This window comes from Perca fluviatilis, chromosome 8 (genome assembly GCF_010015445.1).
Source record: "Perca fluviatilis chromosome 8, GENO_Pfluv_1.0, whole genome shotgun sequence".
Taxonomy (NCBI): domain Eukaryota; kingdom Metazoa; phylum Chordata; class Actinopteri; order Perciformes; family Percidae; genus Perca; species Perca fluviatilis.
Genome location: NC_053119.1, coordinates 39,912,451 through 39,934,860, shown reverse-complemented (window position 1 = coordinate 39,934,860; position 22,410 = coordinate 39,912,451). Strand labels below are relative to the sequence as shown.

The window sequence follows — 22,410 nt, the reverse complement described above, 5'->3', positions numbered from 1 at the left end:
GTCTAGTCTAAGTCTCTCTCTCTCTGCTGTGTTACAGAAGACAGGGGGACAGCTAATTTAAATTATACAATATAAAACTTTTCATCAGTTGGCTTCTAATGGATCACTGCGGTGCACAATAAAAGCATTTTGGCATCACAGAATGTTTGTCACAGTGTTGTAACCATTGTGTTGGAAGAATCTGACGTAGCAGCTTTTGTTCGTATAGGTATCCCAATATATCATGTGAGCTGCTTACATCAGATGTGGGCCAGATCAATGACAGACTGGGAGAAGATGAAAAACTGCTGATGAAGCTGTATGGCTTCCTCCAGAATGAGCCGCCTCTCAACCCGCTCCTGGCCAGCTTCTTCTCCAAGGTCCTGTCCATTCTTATAGGACGCAAGCCTGAACAGGTAATTTGGCGAGAAAAGGGTGTTGTATCTGAGAACGCGATGCAAGTTGTCATCTGATATGATTTGTCCAGAAATCATACCAAAATGCAATATTCACCCTTATTCAGGTCACATGCTCTTGAGGTTTTTAAAATCTTTTCCACTCTACCCGGATAGTGTAGACCTAAACAAGGCTGTTTATCCTATTTAAAGTGTGTATGGTTTGCTTGTCTGTGTTTATAGATAGTGGAGTTTCTGCGGAAGCAGGAGGACTTTGTAGACTTGATGATCAAACACATCGGGACATCTGCCATCATGGACCTGCTGCTCAGAATGCTCACTTGCATCGAACCACAACAGCTACGACAGGACGTACTCAACGTGGGTAGCGCATAACACTTTCTCAGCTGTGCTAAAAATGATATCTCACATCTGTTCACTTATCACACACAGTTTAAATTGGACCATTAAAAAGTAGCTAAAAGGTGATTCATTAACTAAAGTAGCTAATAGAACTGACTAACATGTAAACAACTGGGATTAGCAACAAAGTCGCTAAAAGAAGGAAAGAGCTATGAGTGCTTGAGTGAACTAGTGTAGGTTTAAATGTAATGCGGATGATTAGCTGCTGTAATCAAGAATATGACAAAAATAACTAGGGATGCACGATGATATCGGCACGACATCGGTATCGGCCGATAAAAGCTTAAAATGGTCAGCATCGGCAGATATGAATATTTCTGCCGATGAGCCATGCCGATAGGGTGTCTTGTTTACTATGCGCACATGACGACCATGAACGTAGCATGAGCGCCAGCAACTTAAACTTCCAACATGTCGGCTGTGTGGAGGTATTTTGAATGTAAAACAGATAACAAACTTGCTTGTAAAGCACAAGTGATGCGAGGAGGCGTGTTCCACACTACAAATATGATTACGCATCTCAAGAGCCGTCATCCTGAGCAGCACCGAGAAAAGTAAGAAGAAAAAACGCTGGCAAAAACCCATCAGCAGCCTCTACTTCAGTCCTTTGACAAAGCTAGAAAATACAGCAGCGACCACCCAAAGGTAAAAGTTGAATTTTGAATGTATTGCTCTTGATAACCAGCCGTTGAGCGTGGTGGAGCCGCGGTATGCTATGCCTAGCCGGCGCTACTTTTCTGATGTGCCGTTATCTGAACTCCAGAGTGTTGTCGCCAGTCACATTGAAAAGCTCCTCGCGGCGCTAGTCACATTAGCTTTACCACGGACAGCGGACATTTGGACATCAAGCGTGCTTCCTGTTAGCATGTTGAGCCTCACTGCCCAGTGGATAGACAAAGACTTCACCCTTAAAAAAGCTGTCCGACCTACACTCACAGGAATGATCCGCTTCTCACACAGCAGCTGCAATTGCATCTGCATTTGATAATACGTTTGTGAAATGGAAAATAGAAAGAGAACGAGTGCATGTCGTGCTACGTGTTGACAGTGAACGGCTGTTTAGCGTTGCCTCTGATGTAAGGCCTTTGGCAGACCTGTTCAAGTAGGAGATGAGTTACATTTTTTATTTGAAAATATATTTTTATTTTACTCCTAAGGACAGAAGTTTGAAGTCTGAACTTAAAAATGTGGCACTGGCATATCATTTATTCTCCTCAAAGTTAAATAATTTAACTTTTTCAGGGGTGAATGTCTGTCTACATCTGTAAAATGATACATTTATGGTAGAATCAAATGTTGGTCTTGTGTATTGCCTTATCTACAACACATGACTTTAATAAGGTAAAGGTAGTACAGGAGAGATACTTGGATTTTTCTTCAGTAGAATTAAAGTGAACAGTATATCAGGGGAAAAATGTGTGTGTGTCTCTCTCTCTCTCTCTCTCTCTCTCTCTCTCTCTCCCTCTCTGTGTGTGTGTGTGTGTGTGTATCTCTCTGTATCGGCCAAAATGAGTTTGAAAATATCGGCCAATATCGTGCATCCCTAAAAATAACTGAGCTACAGAGGCAAGACGCTATCAGCAGCACAGAAGTGATGTCACCCGGAAATGAGGCAATACACTTACCACTGCACCCCAGCCAAGCCAGTGTTTAATGTAGCCAGCCTGTCAGACCGGAGATCAGACTGTTTGAAAATATAAGTGATCACCCAAGCCTAGTTGCTACTGGTTTTCAAACTGTTTAAGGTGTTTTCTAAACCATCAACCTTAAAGTGTTTCTAAAAACAATTTTAGGGAGAGAGACACTTCATGGTTACAAAGTAATGCTTTATTTGTATCGAACTATCTAGTCTGGCTGGGTTAGTCAGGTCTCAATAGATGTATAACATACATAAAAACATAAAATCTCGTTACAACAGCTGAGGTTGCATTATTTAGGCTGGTTTTGCAAGGCTAGCATCACGGTACAATGTAACATGGGTATCTACTCAGATAGTTTGACTATTTGCATGCAAGTTTGCAATATGCATTTGTTGGGTAATTCAAAACGAAGTTCTTGTTTGCTGCTTTCTGAAGATGTATTGGCATCATGGATTTTGGGCCACAGAGCCAAAATTTGGATTTGTAAAAATGTATTCCTTCTCATTTCCTTCTTTATATAAGCCAGACAAGTCAAATAAACGTTGTTTTGTAGGCGATTTTGAATTGGTAAACTCCTTTACTCCAAGTTAGAGGTCTTGTTCTCTTGGTATTCCTCCTTATATTGTGTGCTTTCTGTCCTCTTTCAGTGGCTGAATGAGGAGAAGGTGATTCAGAGACTGGTGGACATGGTACAACCATCTCAAGATGAGGATGTGAGTTTCACACATGCGTCACTGTTTCTGCCATCAAGCATCACAATATGTATAGAGTCCATTTTATATTATTAGACATCAAGATGAATACTAATGTTTATTTGTTCAGGAATATTAGGACTTCGATTGGATGATTGAAATATGCTAAGTTTCAAGAGAATCCGATTTTAAAAACCACAGATTTATGGTTTCTTTTTTTTTTTTTTCTCCAACTTTCTTGACTCAGAGGCACTCCAATGCCTCCCAGTCACTGTGTGAGATCATCAGACTGAGCAGAGACCAGATGTTCCAGGTCCAGGGCTCCTCAGAGCCTGACCCACTTCTGGCCACACTTGAAAAGTATGCATGCATTTATTTTACAGTCATTTCACTTTATTAAATATTCCTTAGGTTCTAATTACTGCACCCATTTTCATGTATATCAGTTATTTAGCCTTTATTTGCTCAACATTATTTTTGCTTTTGGTCAATTTATTTTGCACAGTGTGTAATAATACATTTATTCTAACAATTGTTAACTATTGTAATTTTTGCCTAGTAGGCTATAGAAAGCAAACTCTGACCTACAAACCTGACAAGTGACTATGCAGTCTGCTTTCCCTTCATCTTCATGTCTGTCCTCCTCAGGCAGGAGACGGTGGAGCAGCTGCTGTCAAATATCTTCGACAAGGAGAAGAATGAATCGGCAATTGTCAGTGTTATCCAGATCCTCCTCACATTGTTTGAGACAAGGAGACCAGCGTACGTCCTCTGGCCTCTGCCACTCTTGATATTTTGATTTTACATTGGGAGTATATATAGTAAATGAAGAGGGTGTTGGAGAATGTGAAATAAGGAAAAACCATAAAAGTGACTAATGTTGAGAAATCAAAGTTATAGTTTTCAAAGTAATTGCTGAGATCTGGGAACACAGCAACAACGCTTCAACAAAGTCTGATCGAAACATGAACAGTCAGATGGTGAAAACGGGTTGTAAACAAGCCTAAGGCGATGCAGGTTGCAAAACGCCAGTCCTCCTATTCATTTGAATGTGGGTAATGTGTTTAGGCTGCATCGCTAGGGTCTGCAGGGGATGCCAGAAAAAAAGTTGCGGCCCTGGGTATTGTTTTTATTTTATTTATTTTTTTATATATATATACCGGTGCTAAAAAAAAAGGAGCACAAAACAGTCGGCAACATTTAAGAACGGCTTGTTTATTGCTAAGGCCATATGGTCAAAATTAGATGATTTATGAAAAATGTAAAAATAACTTATAACAATAACTTATTTCACCAGTAAAAAACCCGAATAGGCAATTCTGTGGCATGTGTTCATATCACCACCAAATAGTTAGTAAATACAAGTTCACGTTTTAAATAAAACTAAATTTTTATGTCTACCCACCTCCATTATTGCCGTAAATGTTCCTACTACTTTGATGGCAGTTTAGGAAAACACTATGCATGTAGACTCTGTGTGTAGATATATGCTTCATTATCAGATCCCTAACTCATAATTATTCTCCAAATCTGTAACTTTAGACACAGCCCAAAATACTTCGCACTACTCCATTGTGTTTGGGGAGACAGTTGATCAGGTTATGACTTTCTATGTTGTAGGTTTGAGGGTCATATGGACTGCCCCCCTGGAATGTCCCACCCTTCATTCTCAGTCAACCACAGCATCCTGGAGGCTGTGAGACCCCGACTCAAAGACTTTCACCAGCTGCTACTGGAACCCCCAAAGGTAGAAACCGCACAGACAGCAGTAAGCAGTTTTAAAATAACAACTTGTTAAAGATTAAAGTTACAAGGTTCCAGTCTGCATGGGACAATTTAATCCTATTAGGCCAACCCATGATCAGCTGTTTTCAGTTTAGTTTGAATTGGTATGTTTAAAACCTTTCTTAGAAAGCAGCTGAAGATGACAGATGGTCCAGTCACAGAATCAGTATGTGACAAATAGTCTTCTACCACATACTATAAGTATTCAGTAATTAGTATGGATGTGTCCCAGTCGGTTGTGTATATATTGAGCAGTGTTTTTATTTTCCACCAACAGGCGAATGTGATGAAGACAACGTGGGGGGTGCTGGACCCTCCTGTGGGCAACACCAGGCTCAATGTGGTCAGACTGGTTGCCAGCCTGTTGCAGAGCAACACACACAGCATCAACACAGAACTCATTAACCTCAACACACTGGGAGTCATACTAGTGAGTAGTGTCTGTTTTTGGTATTTGGGGTGGGAGGGGGGTTATTGGACGTCAGTGTACGGCCTTATCTGCTAATGTTAGCTGCCGACCGCTGCCTTGAAACCATCCAGCAAATAGACGGTACCGTAGGGTGATTTAACGTCACCGCTCATTTTACACACAGTTTAACAACAAAACTAAACGCTGAGTGAACATTACTAGCTACATTTTTCATGTTGATTTTGAGCAGTATGCACCCCCACTAACCTGGAAAACGGTTTTAAAACAGTAAAGTTAATACAGCGTGTTGGAGGAATACAGCGTTATCTTGCAGCGGGGTGGCAGAGGGACCGTCACCGCAGTGTTAGCTAACATTAGCTTCTTGTCTCATCTGGGGTCTGATAAACAGTAAATTCATCAAAGTCAGTGTGTCCTACACTGAGTGCGGATTTCATGTCGCGGCTTTCGTCGCTATTTATCACTTATTGAGTGAAGTAGTATTCGTTTTTGACAGCTCTGTGTAAAATGTTACTTTAACTGATGGGAAGAGATAAATAACTGAATTGTTTCTTTAGTAAGCTGTTAAAGCAAAGTATCAGTATTAGACTATCCAAACCATTCACTAATGTCGCTCTTTTTTTTTTTTTTTTTTTTTTTTTTTATAATTTTGTTTTGCTCCACAGGATATGTATTTCAAATACATCTGGAACAACTTCCTTCACATTCAAGTGGAGATCTGCACAGCCATGATTTTGGCTATGCCCCCGGCCCCCACAGACATCCAGCCAGACACAGAGCAGGAAAATGCGAGGGAGAGCATCCTCATCAAACATGTAAGATTAGAGAGTTACTAAAGAGTAAGAGATACGTACATCAGTTCTTAAATATTGCTTTATGTGATATGATTTGTTTAGGTCTGCACAAGCTTTTACCTCTTGGACTGTAGCAAAAGCTGTCTTTACATAGGTAAAATACGAGCATGAAGCTTAATGTGTTCGAGCTTAACATTTGGTGTAAACACAATAATGTTGGGAATGCTGTTATTTCCTGACTGAAGCCAATAGATTACGGAGTTGTTTTTATTGTAAACCCTTATGTGACCAGGTAAATACTGCATCACATTTCCACAAGTAATCTCTGGCATAATCTGTTTATTTCCGTGTCTGGAACTGGATATTGTACTGTAAGTACACAGACTCCCTGAGAAAGACACAAGTCACTATGGACCAAATACAGCAATAAGTGAAGGCTTATCAATAATGTAGTTTATTAGTTTTTGCGTGTGTGAGCGCAGATGCAGCAGCAGTATGCACTACATTGTGAGCATGCTGAATTGGTTGCATTTAATTTAATTGTGTTTTCCTCCACCAGCTGTTTCAAAGGGGTGTGGGTAGAAAAAAAAAAAAAAAAAAAAAAAAAAAAAAAAAAAAAAAAAAAAAAAAAAAAAAAAAATATGAAAATAGGGAAAAAAGATAAAAAAAAAAAAAAAAAATATAAATTAAAAAAAAAAAAAAAAAAAAAAAAAAAAAAAAAAAAATTTTTTTTATTTTTTTAATAAAAAATATTAGGTTTTTTGGGAATATAAAAAAAAGAGAGGGGGGGTTTTTGTGGTCAAAGTAATGTCCTTATAATTGATGTGTTTGTGTGTGTTTTAGGGCAGAAGGTGGTCGGCGACGAGGCTACATGGGTCACCTCACCAGAATAGCCAACTCTATAGTTCACAACTGTGACAAAGGCCCTAATGGACCACAGATACAACAGCTCATCTCTGGTAAGGACTCAATCTGTCTGGGGGCTCATAAATCTCTGCCGTCATAAATATCTTGCAAATAAGCTTTATCTTTGACTTACTGTTTGAGACCATTGACTCTATATTGTGGCATACTCATGTTGGAAGTGGTAACTGGGAGGAAATTTTCCTGTGCCATCACTTAGCTGTGTGTGTGTGTGTGTGTGTGTGTGTGTGTGTGTGTGTGTGTGTGTGTGTGTGTGTGTGTGTGTGTGTGTGTGTGTGTGTGTGTGTGTGTGTGTGTGTGTGTGTGTGTGTGTGTGTGTGTGACAGAGCTCCCAGCAGAGGACAGAGAGAAATGGGAGACCTTTATTTCTGGGCAGCTGTCTGACACAAACAAGAGAAACACTATTGACCTGGTGAGTGAACATAAACACTGACGTCAAGCTTTAAAGGGGCTGTACTCTAAATCCGGAGAAAAAAAAACAGCGGGTAGAGTATTGAATATACAGGTCAATGGTACTTCTAGCAAAGTTATGACACGCATAAATAACAAAACAAATAAAAGAATTGCTTGCTTTCACCCCCAAGACATGCCTCAGTCCTTTCCCCTTCTGGGGTTCACCACTAAATTGATTTTTAGGTGTCCTTTCCCGCTTTTTCCTTCTGTAGAAGCTCCCCTACGTCTTCTTTATCAATTGGTTAAATGGCTTCCAGATTTTCTCTCCATGGACATATATTGCGCCATGTTCTGCACAAATTGTAGGTGCCTCCATTTTCTTCCAGGACTATGAGCTATACTCCTTTTTGCCTGTAAAGCAAAATCAATACATTTTTTATTCTTGGGGTTTCAGATTTAGATTTTTTTTGCTACAGGTGCAGCAATATCTAGGAATCGTGGAATGTCCACAGACAAGATGAACATAGTTTATTGATCACCTCACTCCAGAATCTATTAATTTTGTCACACTCCCAGACACGGTGCATAAATGTTCCTTTAGCCCCATTGCATTTAAAACCTAAGGTCAGGTACTGTAAATCACTGTATTTCTTCAATTTAACAGGAGTTGTGTATGTCTGCATCAGCCAATTAAATTGGAGTAGCCTTAAGTTAGAGTTTGCTGTTTGTTTCTGAGACGTGTCGCAGATCATTTTCCTATTTCTTGTTGAAATATCCTTTTAAGTCCGTTATCCATATCTCAGGTTTGACTTTATACTGATTAAGACCAGGGTGCACAGCACAACCAAATATCAATTCAAGACAGATTTATTTTATTACACAATGTAAGACAGCCATGCCTGCTCAGTAGTGTGGTGTGGATGCACACTAATGCAGTTATGAGACTTTTCTTCTCTAAGGCCAACCCTTTTTTGTTCAAATTAATTTTGCTTTAGGTGAACACACACCACATCCATTCCTCCAGCGATGATGAGGTGGATTTTAAAGACAGTGGCTTTCACCAGGACTCCTCTCTACAACAAGTAAGACCTAAACACAACAGGCCCTAACCTAAAATAATTTTGTGACCATGGGTCGTACAAAGTAACAATCTACAGGAACATCTCTCGACCACGCTTTGAATTAATTGACTTAACTACTAATGTTATTTAGGAAACTTCACAGCTACTTTAAATAGACTGTCTATTTTCTTAAACTAATGTTAAAGCATTTTGGCATCTGACTGTAAATGCATGTTTGTGCTTTTTTATAGCTATTAACCTGTCTAGCCTTCATGTTATACATTCTTGTGTTTTTACAACTTAGTATATGCGTTTGCAATTTTCTGTACTGCAAGTAATGACCAGCTTTGTGTAGAGCCAAGACTATATCATTATCGTTGGTCCTGGGTTTTGCCAGGCCTTTTCTGATTATCAGATGCAACAAATGACGTCCAATTTTATTGAGCAGTTCGGCTTCAATGACGAAGAGTTTGCTGATCAGGACGATGTTGTGGAGTGAGTACTCATCCTGCATGACTGGACTTGCTGTCTACATATTACTGTGTAACACTGAAGGGACAGGGCACTTAAGACATTACAAAGTTGGTGGGGCGGGTTAAATCATTAATTGAAATAACCGCAATTTGCATATCACTTTTGAAAGAAAATTATTTTTAAGTGCTTTATTCTCTGCCCCATTGTAATGACATTTCATAACACAAGAATATTGTTTGATTCCTTTTCCAAGCTTTCTTGTTAAATGCTGTTCAGCATAATTTTGATAGCTGAAGTTATGATTGCAGTTTGTTACAGAAAACCGATCAATGACAGTGATGGCTATTGCCCAAGCAAACATTTTGCATGTTGCAAAAACATTTTGCTCGGGCATTTAAACCAATGCCATTACCTCCAAGATGTGGCTTATTTCCTTTTTGAAATGGCTGCCATAATAAATTCAAAATGTGGCTTAAAGAGATGAAACCATAGTATCCAGCTTTGGTGTTGTCGTGTGCTGTCCCTTTCTATATTCCTTAGAGCAAACTGGTTTTGGGGGTATAATTTTCTGCAACGGTTGTGGGCAGTGGGAGATGGCTATTAGTTGATCAGTGACTTAAAATGTCTGCTTTACTTTAAGCAGATTGTGGCTTGAAGTAGAGCCTTTTTTCTTTTACATAGATCTTGGGTTTAGCATTATCAGACTTTGCAAAATGAGACATTGGGCTGGGTAAAATAAGCAATACACCAATGCAAACGTTCAGCATCTATTCCTCAAGTCCTGACATTAATTATTGTAACTTTAGTTGGCTTCACAAAAATAGTTACAGTAGATCTGCAATAGATTAAGATGCATGTATGAATTTCTAAAGATGGGAAGACTGGAGGTTCTATCCTACTAAAAGACTTCCACTTGATAGTAACTACTAGTAATAAGTAGTAAACGGCACAAGGCAGAAATGGTAAATTGAACACGGCAACATTTTGTGCTGTCTTGAATTCTCTGTCAGTTCTACATGATGCTATATCATGTAAGGGTGACATGAAGGGCAACTATTGTGAGGTTGGGGTGTGTAATTTACCGAACTGTTGTACTGGTGTACCTGATAATGCTCCCATTCTAGTTAAGGCTAAAGTCTGTCTGGTGGTCTTCCCATCTGTGCAATCAAGATACCTGGAATATCTGCCTGGCCTTTTTAAGGGTCAACAAGGACAGGACTAGACTTATCCAAGGGCTGAAAAAATTTACTCTGGACATCACTGCACCCTGTTGTGCTTTAAAAACACATTGTATACAGGTCAGATACTTGCCAGTTGTCATGAATGCACAAGTTGGAAGGTAAAGTGTGATTAAGTAAAAGGAAATTGGGATTCCTTCCTGTAGTAAATATGTGCCATTTCCCAAACTCTTGAGAAGTGGGGTATAGTAATGGAGTGGTTCGATGGTGAAATTCCAGTGTGTGGGATTTGTAGGCTGGTATAAGCTGATGCATGGACATTGTTGGCTTCATATGTGGATAGGACTTAAAGTTTACTCTTAATCTGACTTGGTGTTGATCACCTATTGTAGTGTTGTTAATTGTAGTCCCATTCACTTGTTTCCCACTGGAAAAATTTAAGCTACTGTTGCTGCCCTGAACTTCTGACAGTGCTTGTTAAAAGCAATAGTCTGACTGGATTTAAAACAAAACCAAGCATTTTTACCAGAGTCGGATAATAAGTTCCAAATTAGTTTTAATTAAAAGCTTTCCAGCACTGAGTTGCCAGTGTCAGATGAGGCTTTCCTGCACTGACTTCAGGATATTTTAAGCATAGCTTAGCACAAAACTAGAAGCATAGAAAAACTGCTAGCGCAGCTCAGTCAAATGTGAGAAGAAGAAAACAAAAAAACACCTTCCCACCTTGTTCACAAAACACACAGGTCTACAGCAATGGCATTTTTAGAAATAATGACCAGGTACTTTTTAATCTCTACGGGTACTGAATTCCATAGCTTGCTTATCTATCTTTATATTTCTATCTAGATCAATCTAGTAATTGAGAAAATCCTCAACACATTAATTGCTAATGAATACAATTGTTAGTTGCTGCCCTAATCTATATACTGTACAGCTTTAGTATGTATGACAGGAGTTGTTGGAAGGGTTAGTGCTAGTAATAGCAGTTTCCCCGTGCTTCCAGTCTTTGTGCTAAGCTAGGCTAAGCCTTGAGCTGATATTATTTGTATCTGACTTTGGGTAAGATCAGTTAATCAGTCAATCAAACTTGATTTACAGAGCACTTTAAAATAACCAATGTTGATGGCAAACAATCCCCCAAATGTTGGACTTATGTTGAATTATTTTAAATGTTTGGTACAGAATAATATTTTGGGGAACTTTGCCATCCACTAAGCAATGTTGAAATTGGCTGTACAGTTTTTTTCTACCAGGATTCTTTTCTTTTCTTTGACCAGTTCACAACACAAAACATTAATGTAAAGAACAAAAGTGGCTATCAAAAACCTTGTTTCTTCAGCAGTATGTTTTGTGTTTTAAGCTTTATATTTAGGTGAGAATAAGTTTTTGTTATCACATCTAACGTGAAGTGTTAGAGCTCTGTGTTCAAGCCTGTCTGCCTGTGTGTTGCTATATTTGTGGATGCCTAACGACCCTAACTTAACTAAACTCTGTTCTCTTTAACATTGCAGTATTCCCTTTGATAGAATATCAGACATCAATTTTTCACTGAATACAAATGAAAGTGTAAGTACTTTATTATTAATCTTGAATTTATACATAGTCAATCAATGAGAGGTCATGGAACAAATTAAAATGGGTTTTTATCAATATGGCATGTCTTGTTTTTTCCAATATAACTGATAAAATTCATTTAGAAGCAGATGCCACAAAGTCTGATGGTACGAAATTGAAATGCTTATGCGGCATATTTGAATGAGGGTTTCTCTTGATAAGAAAAACGTAGCTACATTTGAACCAAAAGCTTATAACAAATATAAAAGCACAACCTGATTATATCAAATACTGTTCCACTGGTTTTAAAAATGTAGCGGAACAGGGGCACTTGTGTAAACCGTAAGCATACATGGATATGCTGCGAGTTATCTGCATTGAGATGGCTCTCTTTTGAGGCCTGCTGTGAAGCTGTTGTGCTAGGATAGTTTACATGTATATGTCTGCTTCTCGGCTGAGTGACTTTTGTGGCCCTAGTTTGTTTGTGGATGTACTGTAGATTTAAAAAGTGTTTTTCTAAGTGTGCGGCCCGTGTGTGTGTTTCCCCAGGCAAATATAGCTTTGTTTGAGGCACGCTGTAAGGAGAAAATCCAGCAGTTTGAAGATGCTGGTTCAGACGAGGAAGATATCTGGGATGAAAAAGATGTCACCTTCGCACCAGAGGCCCAGAGACGCCCCAGGTCAGCTAAAGAAACTCCTCAAATTAATTCTAATCTTAACTTCAAAACCAAGCTTTAACAATCCTTTAAAGTAGTATGGACCAGCCAAAATTACCTCACAATTCAGAAGTATTCTCACCAAGGTAGTTTGAAACTGACATGGTCCTCGTAAACATAGCAAAACAAATACACGCACACATAATTATGATAATTGATGATAATTATCCTTGTTAATGTCATGTTTACCTTCAAGTCATCATCGTTCCACTTTACAAACTACATTTAAATTGTCTGCAACCGAACACACAGGGTTCGTTACAAAATGTGAAAGCTGCAAGGTCAAATGTGAAGTTAGTACACATGAGCAAGTTTTGAAATTCAGACTTTTTTGTGTTGGATTTGTATGTAGAATATAGTGTAATGTTCTAGTGGAAGAAATAGAGAGAACTCATAATCTATTTATACACTTAATAATAATAATAATCTCTCTCATAATCAAATTTGATACTAGAATATTGACCTAAACATTTTAAGGCCAAACTAATTCCAAGGCAAATTTAATTTATGTAGCACATTTCACAGTAAGTAAAAAAAAATAAAAAAAAAAACACCAACTGCACAGGGAATTAAAAAACAGAAAATGAATTAAAGGAATGGTTAAAAAAAAAAAAAAAAAAAAAAAAGGTAGGTATTTAGCTTAGATTTGACAGTAATTAGCATTGTCTCAAGTCTAGGCTCTTCTGGAAATGTTTTCCACATTTGAGCTGCATAGAAGTTAAAGGCAGCTTTGGCGTTTTTAGTTTTGACACTGGGAACAGCCAGTAATCCAGAACCAAACGGCCTGAGAGGTCTGCAAGGTTCCTACGGGGTCAGAATATCTGATAAATTATCTTGATTGATTTCTTAGACAGACCTGTGAACAGTTCATTGCAGTAGTCCAGTTCTGCTGATTAATAAACCAGCCAGCAACACTGTACACTATTTTGCACCTGGCCTCTGTAGCTTTATATGTATTGCCCTCCCCAGTATATAAAGAGGATAAACTCAGATAGAGCTGCAATTATAAATCAGTTAGTTGTCAACTGTTAAATTAATTGCCAACTATTTTGATATTGGTTTGAGTCATTTTTTATAATTTTAAAAAGTCAGAATTCTCTGATTCCAGCTTCTCGAGTGTGAATATTTTCTAGTTTATTCACTTGTCTATGACCGTTAACTAAATATCTTTTGAGTTGTGGACGTCATCTTGAGCTTTGGGGGAAAAACTTTTTCTGCCCTAAACTCAGATGCTGATTAGAAATAACCCTTGATCTGTGTGTCTATCTCAGGAGTTCAGGCAGCACGGACAGTGAGGAAAGCACAGACTCAGAGGAGGAGGATGTGAAGAGAGATCCATTTGAAGCTTCCAACCCCAGCACCGATGACAGAATGGAGGTCGACACAGGTTGGTGTACCCAAGACCTACTGCATGTCAACACTAAGAAAATAAGAATAACCAATGAACCCAAGTAAGGAAACCTTTGCCTGGACGGAGTTTAGGATTTTAATTAGATCAAGATTCAGCCCTCTTATTATAAGAACTATGATTAAATCTCTTTTCAGTTTAGGTTTTTGCATACAGTGCTGATGATGTGGGTTATGGAATGACTATATGTTATCTGTCCATGCAAGAAGAAGGAGTGGTGGTGGGTTCAATACCTTACTTTTTCTGACTGATTTCATGTATTTTTTTTTAAATACTTTTTTAGGGCCTGTGTGGACGGCCAATTTTGATGACATCCCCATGGACACGGGTACGTCCACAGCTCCAGCCTCCAGCCCCAACAACCCTGCTGCCTCCTCTCCTTTGTCTCCCTCTTCCACAGAAGACCTCCCGGAGGCAGGCTGGAGCTCCACTCCCCCTGCCCCCTCCAACTCTGAAACAGGCTGGGCTGATTTCTCCAACTTCACCCCTGTCAGGTAGGACGTCCTAACATGCTTTGGTTCAGTTTCTGTCTGTGGGCCTGCAGTGCTTCAGCTACAGAAGAACATCGCTTGAATCTGAACGCGTGCTTCATAAATACAAATTGCTCTCTTTCAGACCCAAAGACCCTCTGAGGTGCAACTCTCCTGTTGCTATGGAAACCAGCATAGAGACGATGGACCCTCTGGGGGTCAATGCGCCCATGCAGCCTGAAGGTGAGATGTGTGCACATGCATGTCCATATTGACAGAGTAGGAATTCTGTACATCCTTGTGAACTCTCCTCTGCTGTCCCACTGTGACAAGCTAAACCTGGACACTCTTTGATATGGAATTTGACATAGGCTAATGTGTATGATTTCACTTTGCTTGTCTTTCAGTAGCACAATTTTAAATAACCCAAAAATCTCATTAGGGAGGAGTGAAAATAGCTCCTGTCAGGGTAGCTATGACTTAAGTGTTGATACAGCTTAAATAATCTTGAACATGGTCAGTACTGACACATATTGACACATTTCTTAACACCTCCCCAGATTGTGATGGCTGGTTGGGTACCAGTGTGGCTTCTCCCTCCTCCACCACCACACCAAAAGATTGTGGGAGACCTAAAGCGGAGGAGGAGACGGCTTCTAGTGAGCAGCGCAGCATCACAGAGACAGTCATCAATGGCTCCATGAAAGAAACGGTCAGCCTCACCGTTGACGCCAAGACTGAGACTGCCGTCTTCAAGAGGTTTGCCAAACACATCCGCACAAAAAACACTCCGCAGCTCTCTATGCTAAATGACGCGCAACATTAAGAGCAGTTTCAATGCTAAAGTTGTCGTCCTGGTGTTCGAAAAACCCAAGATTTGAACACTGGAATACTCTCTTATTGAGGCGTCTTTACCAGAATGTGACTCATTAGTGTTGTCACATCTGTTTTCTTACAAGTGCCCTCACACTATCACTCGGTCACAGTTCCTGGAGAGGCGCTGTTAAATTTAACACCAAGATCCAAGACGGGCCCCAGGCCTTTCAAACTCATCTACTGGTTGGAGAGTGTTTCATTAAAATAGTTTACTTGCATTTGAATCACCATTCCTCAATTGCTGTGCATTTGCTGCCAGTTTTTACTTTGCTCATGTGGACAAAATTAAAGTGGCAGCAGCCGGAAATACACATGGTGCTGAGACAGTTATTCTCAACACAACATCGAAAGGCCCAATATCCACCACAATACCAACGGCTCGCTTTGTTCTTCCTCATTTGAAAGAAGTTTCTGCCAGTTTGTTCCTCTCCTTCCGTCTGTATAGGAAACACCAAAATGCGTACATCATACGCATACGCATTGCGTACATCAATCAACATACCTTGTATTCTGCATTGGACAGTGACCCCTGTATCATGATGGTTCGGCGCGGACACATGAACCGTTAGAGCCCTACGACTACTACTAAATGCACTGCTTCTGTGTCATTTTGCATGCACAACCCTGTCACAAACCAGTGCGCACACTTAGACATAATGAGATGGGCAGTGGAAAAGAGGGTTCTTTTGCAGGTTCTCTTTCAGGAGTATGAACATTTCAATACTTTTTCCACCATGAAACCTTTTCACTGTTAAAATCCATAGTAACAGACATGAAATCAAGCTGACTATAGCCCCCCATTCTTCACAAATTACTGAACTAAAAACCTTTTACAGGCACCTTCCAGTCTTGTTTCATGCTCTCGTTTTAACATTTCTTCCATGGTGAAACACTTGTTCTTAATCCACAGGTTTTACAGTTGGTTGTCCTCTGTCCCCTTGTTGATTCTGCATTATATTGTCTGTCTGTCTGTCTGAGTTAATAACAACTGTCTGATGAATTGAGCGACACTTACAACCTGAGCTTCCCCTCCTCTCTCTCTTGCTGTGCGTTGTGGGTGTGGTCTTCTACAGAGTTTTGAAATCTTATCGGTATGTACAGCCAATCAGAGATCAGCCTGCAGCCGTGATGTAGTCTTGTTGTCACGTCAACCACCAACTTTTCTTTCCCAATTTTGATCTTCTTCTTTGGTTTCAGCTCCTTGTTTGTTTATTTCATTATCTCCATTCTGCATGTGTTTCTACCAAAGGTGTTGTCCAAGTGCAGTTTTTTTTAGTTTATTTAAATTGCTTTTATCTTAACATTTTAAACCAAACTATTATTTGATATGAAACAAGTGAAAGTGCAGGCTAGTTTTCTGCAGTGGCCTCAGCCTCTTCTCAATTTGATAGTGTTGGTTAAAACCCGCTTTATAAGTATTTCTATTTGTTTATTTAACTTGTATGGTCTATTGGCGTTGGCCCTGAGCCATTCATTAAATTGTGAGTTATTAAGATTAAAATGCACAATTTGAATGTGTACCTGCTTAATAGATTCTGTGCAAACAGTCACAACGTTGGACATGGGCGGGTGCCTAGACAGTACAAGCACAGCTGATTAAATCATGCATTTACACATTAAGGCACAGTAAATGCAGGTGAGTGACGATCGCCTGCCAAAGAAATACCAGCTGGTTAGACAAGGCAACAATCAACGTCTCCTCCGTCTTAGCTCATTCAAAAAGATGCAGCCAAGCAGGGTCAACCCCACACACTGCTTTGCTGTTGCTGGAGGCTGCAATTTCACTAGTCAAAGTTGAATTCCACGCAATGCAAAGATGCAAATTTGCTTTGCCACAGGAAGTAAATGTTTTATCCGTCCCTTCCCTTGCATAAAATTGGGAGTAAACGGGAGGTGGATAATCGTCAATGTTAATTTACCGCACTTGTGATCTTGCCTTCAGTTAACCCTGCCTGAGAGTTCCAGTTGAAAATAAATCTGGTCATCAGGTTCTGACTGAACACACTTCTTGTGGCCACAGCATTAATTTAAATGGTAATGGCACAGTATGTTTGTCACTTTTGCATAGTATTTCATATGAATGGAAAACATTGTCCTTCTTTCCTGTCATTTATGATAACAATCCCCTTATTACAGTTCTTCACAGCAAGGCAGCTTTATTTGTATAGCACATTTCAGCAACCGGGCAATTGAAAGTGCTTTACATAAAACATTAAAGCGCAGTTAAGAACAGCAACAGTAGAACAGCTAATACTGTATATACAGCATGGCCTCTTGTGCATTTGCACTTGCAAACAATACTTGCTTTGTAAATGTTAATACAACTTCTGTTTTTTTTTTTTTTTTTTTTTAAATGAACGCATTAGAATATGCACAACCTTCCTCGTTTCATTTTGGTTGTGAAAATTAATTTTTGTGAAAATAAACTTGTCAATCCTCTCTGGTGCACAAACTGATGGAGACATTTTCATAATGACCTCAAACATACATTTGGCTTTTAAGTACTGTCATTTCTTGTACTTATTGGTTGACTTGTGTGCCAACACTGATCTGTGAAAAGCTAAATCCACCTCTACAGGGACCAGGGTTTTACAATTGATTTAATGTCAGAGAAAACACAAAAGCTTTGTGACAAAAACCTAAAACCTCGAAAGTCTCATGGTCGAAGGACTAACAGCCAAGTTAAATATCCTTCTAGTTTTGTAAAGTTTAATTAAGTAAATTAAGTATTAAACATCTATGTTTTTTGTTAGTACTCAATAAGACAAGCAAGAAAATACTGGTATGAATGGTATTGTTTTGGTGGAAAAATGAGAGTGCTCCACAAAAACTGGTAACAATAACCAGATATGTTGATACAGGCACATATTCTTCTTATAGCATGGCAGCTTATTTTCTTAACAATTAACAAGTGCTGGATAACCATGCAGCACCTCAAATATTAGATTCTATTTGGATGTTTGTGGGTGTTTTGCTTTGATTGAGGCCTCATCAAGATTATTGGTGGTTCTCTGAGACAAAGCGAGACTGACGGCTGGCAATTTTGGTCTAATCAGTGTCCAAATCAGGTGGTAGGCTTGCCTACGATTGGCTGGCTCTGTAACTACAAATGGTATCGTAGCAAAACAATCAAAACAGTTGACTTTCTCCATTTGCTGTACATTTTGATGCTTCTCCCACGTACTGTTCACAGTTGCCCATTTAAACACCTTCATCCTTTGTTTTACTGTGTGCTCCGTCAGTCAGTTCAGCATGCATCACTGTTCACATCTCCCTGTGTTCTGTGTTTCTGTGGGGAAAGCCGTTGGTATGAATCACTTCATATGGTATTGATGTACATTTTCGTCTTTGTGTGTGTGTACCCGTGTGTTCCAGTGATGAAGAGAAGAGTGCTTCTTCAGAGAAATACTCCGTAGTGGAGTGTGGGGATACAGACAGAACGAGCATCAACAGCTCAGCCGCAGCCTGCTGTCCCAAAACAGGGTCAGATACAACGCACGCACGCACGCACACACCCACATACACGCACACACACACACACAGACACTCAGAAATGTTCAGTTACATCATATCTTTAAGCCCTGAAATGCGTGGGATTTTTCAGTGGCTAAAGCAATTGGATACAATTATAGTTTACACTCCTCAATTTAGAGCATCAACAACCCATCCACTGCATCATAGCAGCATCTTAAAGCAGGTAGTAGTAGTGGCTTCATTACACAGTGCCATAGTGTGGAGCTTGAAATGTACCTCCAGATTAACTACAGTTTTCAGTTTTAAATGATTGGAAATTGTTCCAGGAAATCAGATTTTCCAGGAAATGATGCATTGCAATGCTCCAAATAAAAATATAATCAAATAATAACTTTTTTCCATTGTTTGTTTGTCTTTGCTCTTTCATTTAAAGACATGTAAGCAACGTGTAACCTAAAAAGTTTTGTGTGGGCAGACATCTGGCTATTCAGAGCTCCATCTTTTGATCTGTGGGATTTATTCGTTTTTTAGGTTTCACACGGCAAACCTGTCTTTAAATCAAAGCAATCACAAAATGAAAACTGTTTAATGTACATAAATGTCAAATAAGGAAGCAAATGAAGGTGCAATTTAGTCGGAAGGCACATAAGTTAATAGAAAAGCAAATCAAAAAGCCTTTATTAAATAAATTTAACAATTTAATTGATCTTTTGATTGTTTTGTTTTTTTCATTTAAAAACTGAAACATCTAAATCTGTACCATTTACTAAACCAAATTTGTAATTGGTATCGGATCTATAGATCCACCAAAAATTATTTTACCGTAACATATTAGGAATATCCTTTCTTTTTTTTTTTTTTGATACATTTTTTTTTATTGAAAAATGTACAAAATATATACATCCCATCATATACAGTTTTTCTTTTCTTTTCCTACCCAGCAATGTAACAGAAATAAAGTCCTTTGTACATCTTTAGGAAAGCAACTCCACACCCCCACATATTAGGAATAGCCTAATATTAGGGGCGGTACGGTTCACAAAACCCACGGTTCGGTTCGTATCACGGTTTTAGGGTCACGGTTTTCGGTTCTGTACGGTTCTTGTTGTTTTTTCTTTAATCTTTAACACTCCAGAAATGTATACTTCAGCATATGATATATAGCTTAATTATCCACAATGTAGGATACAGTATTAAAACATAGTTCTATCTTGTAATAATGCACAAACGCAATTTGACTTTAAGCCCATTATTGGGACCATCTAAAGGAAAGCTAGGTGAGATTTTGATACAGCAAGAGGGAAGACATTGATGATTTCAACAAGCTTTTCATTTATTTGGCAAAAAAAATGTGTGTATCGCCATTTACAGGAACTATGTGCCCTTTTTAGCACATGAAGATTGAAATATTACAGAAAACAATTGAAATAACTTACATTTATCAAACTAACAACTTCAGTGTAGCTCTTACAAAAATACAGGTGACATGACCTGCAGCCCTCCACACACCACCGTTGAGGAGCGGTCGGCTCGCCGCCTCTCTAAATCTGACGAAAATCTTTCAAACTGACCTTTGTCGATCTGAAATGAAGACAGATTCAGCAACTGCATGACCTATTTCTCGCTTAAAATGTTTTCAGAAACACGTTACGGTGAACTATTTTCATAAAATATGAGATCGTATTCACAACGAGACGACACCATTAGAGTCTGTTTTGAAATTCGGGAGCAGCCAGCCCCACGTGACTCGTTCGTCCAATCATCTGCCATGTGTTGCGTTTGTCACTCATCCTGCTCGTCATTTCCGGTAAGTGTTTTAACACAGGTGTTGAAAGAGGGCTCAATGGCAGTAAGTGGTTTGTGCACATTAGAAGTGTATTGACGAACCGCGCTACACACACGTTCCGAACCGAGACAAGCGAACCATACAGTTCGGATGTTTTTTCATGAACCGTACCACCCCTACCGAATATCCAACTACTGCAGCTTGTCTTTCTTAATTAAAATGTTTTATGTCTAATAATATTGTAAACGACGAAAAATGTGAACACAATAGCCTGCATCTTGCATTGTACCATGATATGTACTAAACGAATGTCATGTTAATGATTCGAGGCTAGCTCCTTGGTGAACCTTTCTCTCCTCTCATGTGTCTCCTGTAAGCAGTGAGAAGCTTCCCAATGGTCCTCTGGAGGAAATGTCAGCCATAGAGGAGGCCAAGTAAGTCTGACTGCCCGTGCGTGTACCATGTGTGAGAGTTGGATCTCAAGGTTCTCTATTAGCGACCTACACTCCTCCCCGAACACTTTGTTCCTCCACAGCTGCACTTTTACCTGTCCCAACATTCAGACTCGGCACCATGGGTGCCAGGGCCTTTGTCTGCTCTGCCCCACTCTCTCACCACACATCTGTCAACTGGACGCTCTTCATCAATTCAAATCACAACTCAAAACACATCTGTTTAGATTGGCATACCCAACATAGTGTTCACCTTATATCCACCTTGATATCACTGACATAGTTGTTTTAACAAGTTGAATTTTTGTTGTGCTTGTGTTATTGTTTTTATTAATGTTAGGTGGCCTTTGGGTGTCTTGAAAGGCGACAACAAATGAAATGTATTATTATTTAGTAGCTGTGTAACATACTACTTACACTGAGCGGTCAGTCCAGCACATGTTAAAGTTTCTATAGTTTACAGCTACTATTTAATTATTTTATTGCCCAAAAATAGACATGTTTCTTTTTTTTCTACTTCCGTCTTCAAATGAATCCATATCCCTCTCTTTGCATTTCCTCCCAGACTGGACCAGAGTGCCGTGTCCCCGGAGCCAGCTGTAAACGGGCCGGCGTGAGGGTCGCCTATGCCAGTCAATGTCCAGCCTGTTCTGCCATGCAGGGCCCTCCTCCTGGCCAGCCAGCGGAGGCCACTGCTCAGAGCTGTACCAATCACACGCCCCCACCAGGACCAGCAATACTCCCATTGGCTCATCACTGACAGACAGACAGGTGTACAGACACAGGATGAACTGAAAAGCAAAATGAGAGACATACTCAAATGGATACAGAATAATTTTTTTTTCTGCATTTGTTTATATACTATTGTTCTTATGAGGTGATGTGCGAATGATATCTTGCCACTCAAAATTAAATAGTAATGTTGCTATAGTTAAAGAAATGATTGTATGAATAAAATATTTTATAAAAAGAAAAATGTATACAGAAACATAAGATGAATTACCACAGAAACAGGAATAGCTGATTGGTGTCTCAACCAACCACTAAGCTGTTGTCACTGGCTGGATCTGTTATCCTGCATTCTTAATACAACAGTTGCTATATCCAAAATTCTCGCCCACCATTGGTCTGTGTCTCCAATCTACAAATTGAAACACATTTAAAAGAAAACACACTTAGTTTTATTTTTGCTGCAGGTATCATTTGTAAATGTTTTTCTCTTGTATTCTTCTGCATTGAGTAAGATTTGACATGCTTTTTTGGTATCTATTTTTTTTTTTTTTATTTATTATGGAAGTAAGATGATGGTTATGTTTTTGTTCCGAAAGAGCCATACCAACACACCTTGTCCCCTTTTAGCAGGCTGCATTCATGCTAACTGGTTTTCTACCTCGCAGCTAGAAGGCCCAACAGGAGAGAGAGTTTGTCGTCAGTGCAGCCTAAACTGGGAGCTGTAAATGCATTCTGAGCTTGTGTTTTTAGACCCAACTAAACTTCTTTAGAACCACA

At 39.3% G+C, this 22,410-nt stretch overlaps 1 protein-coding gene across 1 annotated transcript in view; it reads left to right on the top strand.

Moving 5' to 3' along the window:
* Positions 1-22,410, top strand: part of ppp6r3 (protein phosphatase 6, regulatory subunit 3) — a 28,530-nt gene extending 6,120 nt beyond the window's left edge. The window contains exons 4-26 of the mRNA XM_039809164.1: positions 209-395; positions 618-755; positions 3,085-3,150; positions 3,377-3,489; positions 3,778-3,891; positions 4,750-4,876; positions 5,192-5,344; positions 6,007-6,156; positions 6,695-6,713; positions 6,984-7,094; positions 7,386-7,471; positions 8,448-8,534; positions 8,911-9,008; positions 11,677-11,731; positions 12,269-12,399; positions 13,707-13,822; positions 14,127-14,337; positions 14,459-14,556; positions 14,874-15,072; positions 16,263-16,280; positions 18,565-18,672; positions 20,827-20,883; positions 21,467-22,410. Of these exons, the coding sequence (XP_039665098.1) occupies positions 209-395; positions 618-755; positions 3,085-3,150; positions 3,377-3,489; positions 3,778-3,891; positions 4,750-4,876; positions 5,192-5,344; positions 6,007-6,156; positions 6,695-6,713; positions 6,984-7,094; positions 7,386-7,471; positions 8,448-8,534; positions 8,911-9,008; positions 11,677-11,731; positions 12,269-12,399; positions 13,707-13,822; positions 14,127-14,337; positions 14,459-14,556; positions 14,874-15,072; positions 16,263-16,280; positions 18,565-18,672; positions 20,827-20,883; positions 21,467-21,518 (2,494 nt within the window). The 3' untranslated portion in view covers positions 21,519-22,410. The remainder of the gene's footprint in view (positions 1-208; positions 396-617; positions 756-3,084; positions 3,151-3,376; positions 3,490-3,777; positions 3,892-4,749; positions 4,877-5,191; positions 5,345-6,006; positions 6,157-6,694; positions 6,714-6,983; positions 7,095-7,385; positions 7,472-8,447; positions 8,535-8,910; positions 9,009-11,676; positions 11,732-12,268; positions 12,400-13,706; positions 13,823-14,126; positions 14,338-14,458; positions 14,557-14,873; positions 15,073-16,262; positions 16,281-18,564; positions 18,673-20,826; positions 20,884-21,466) is intronic.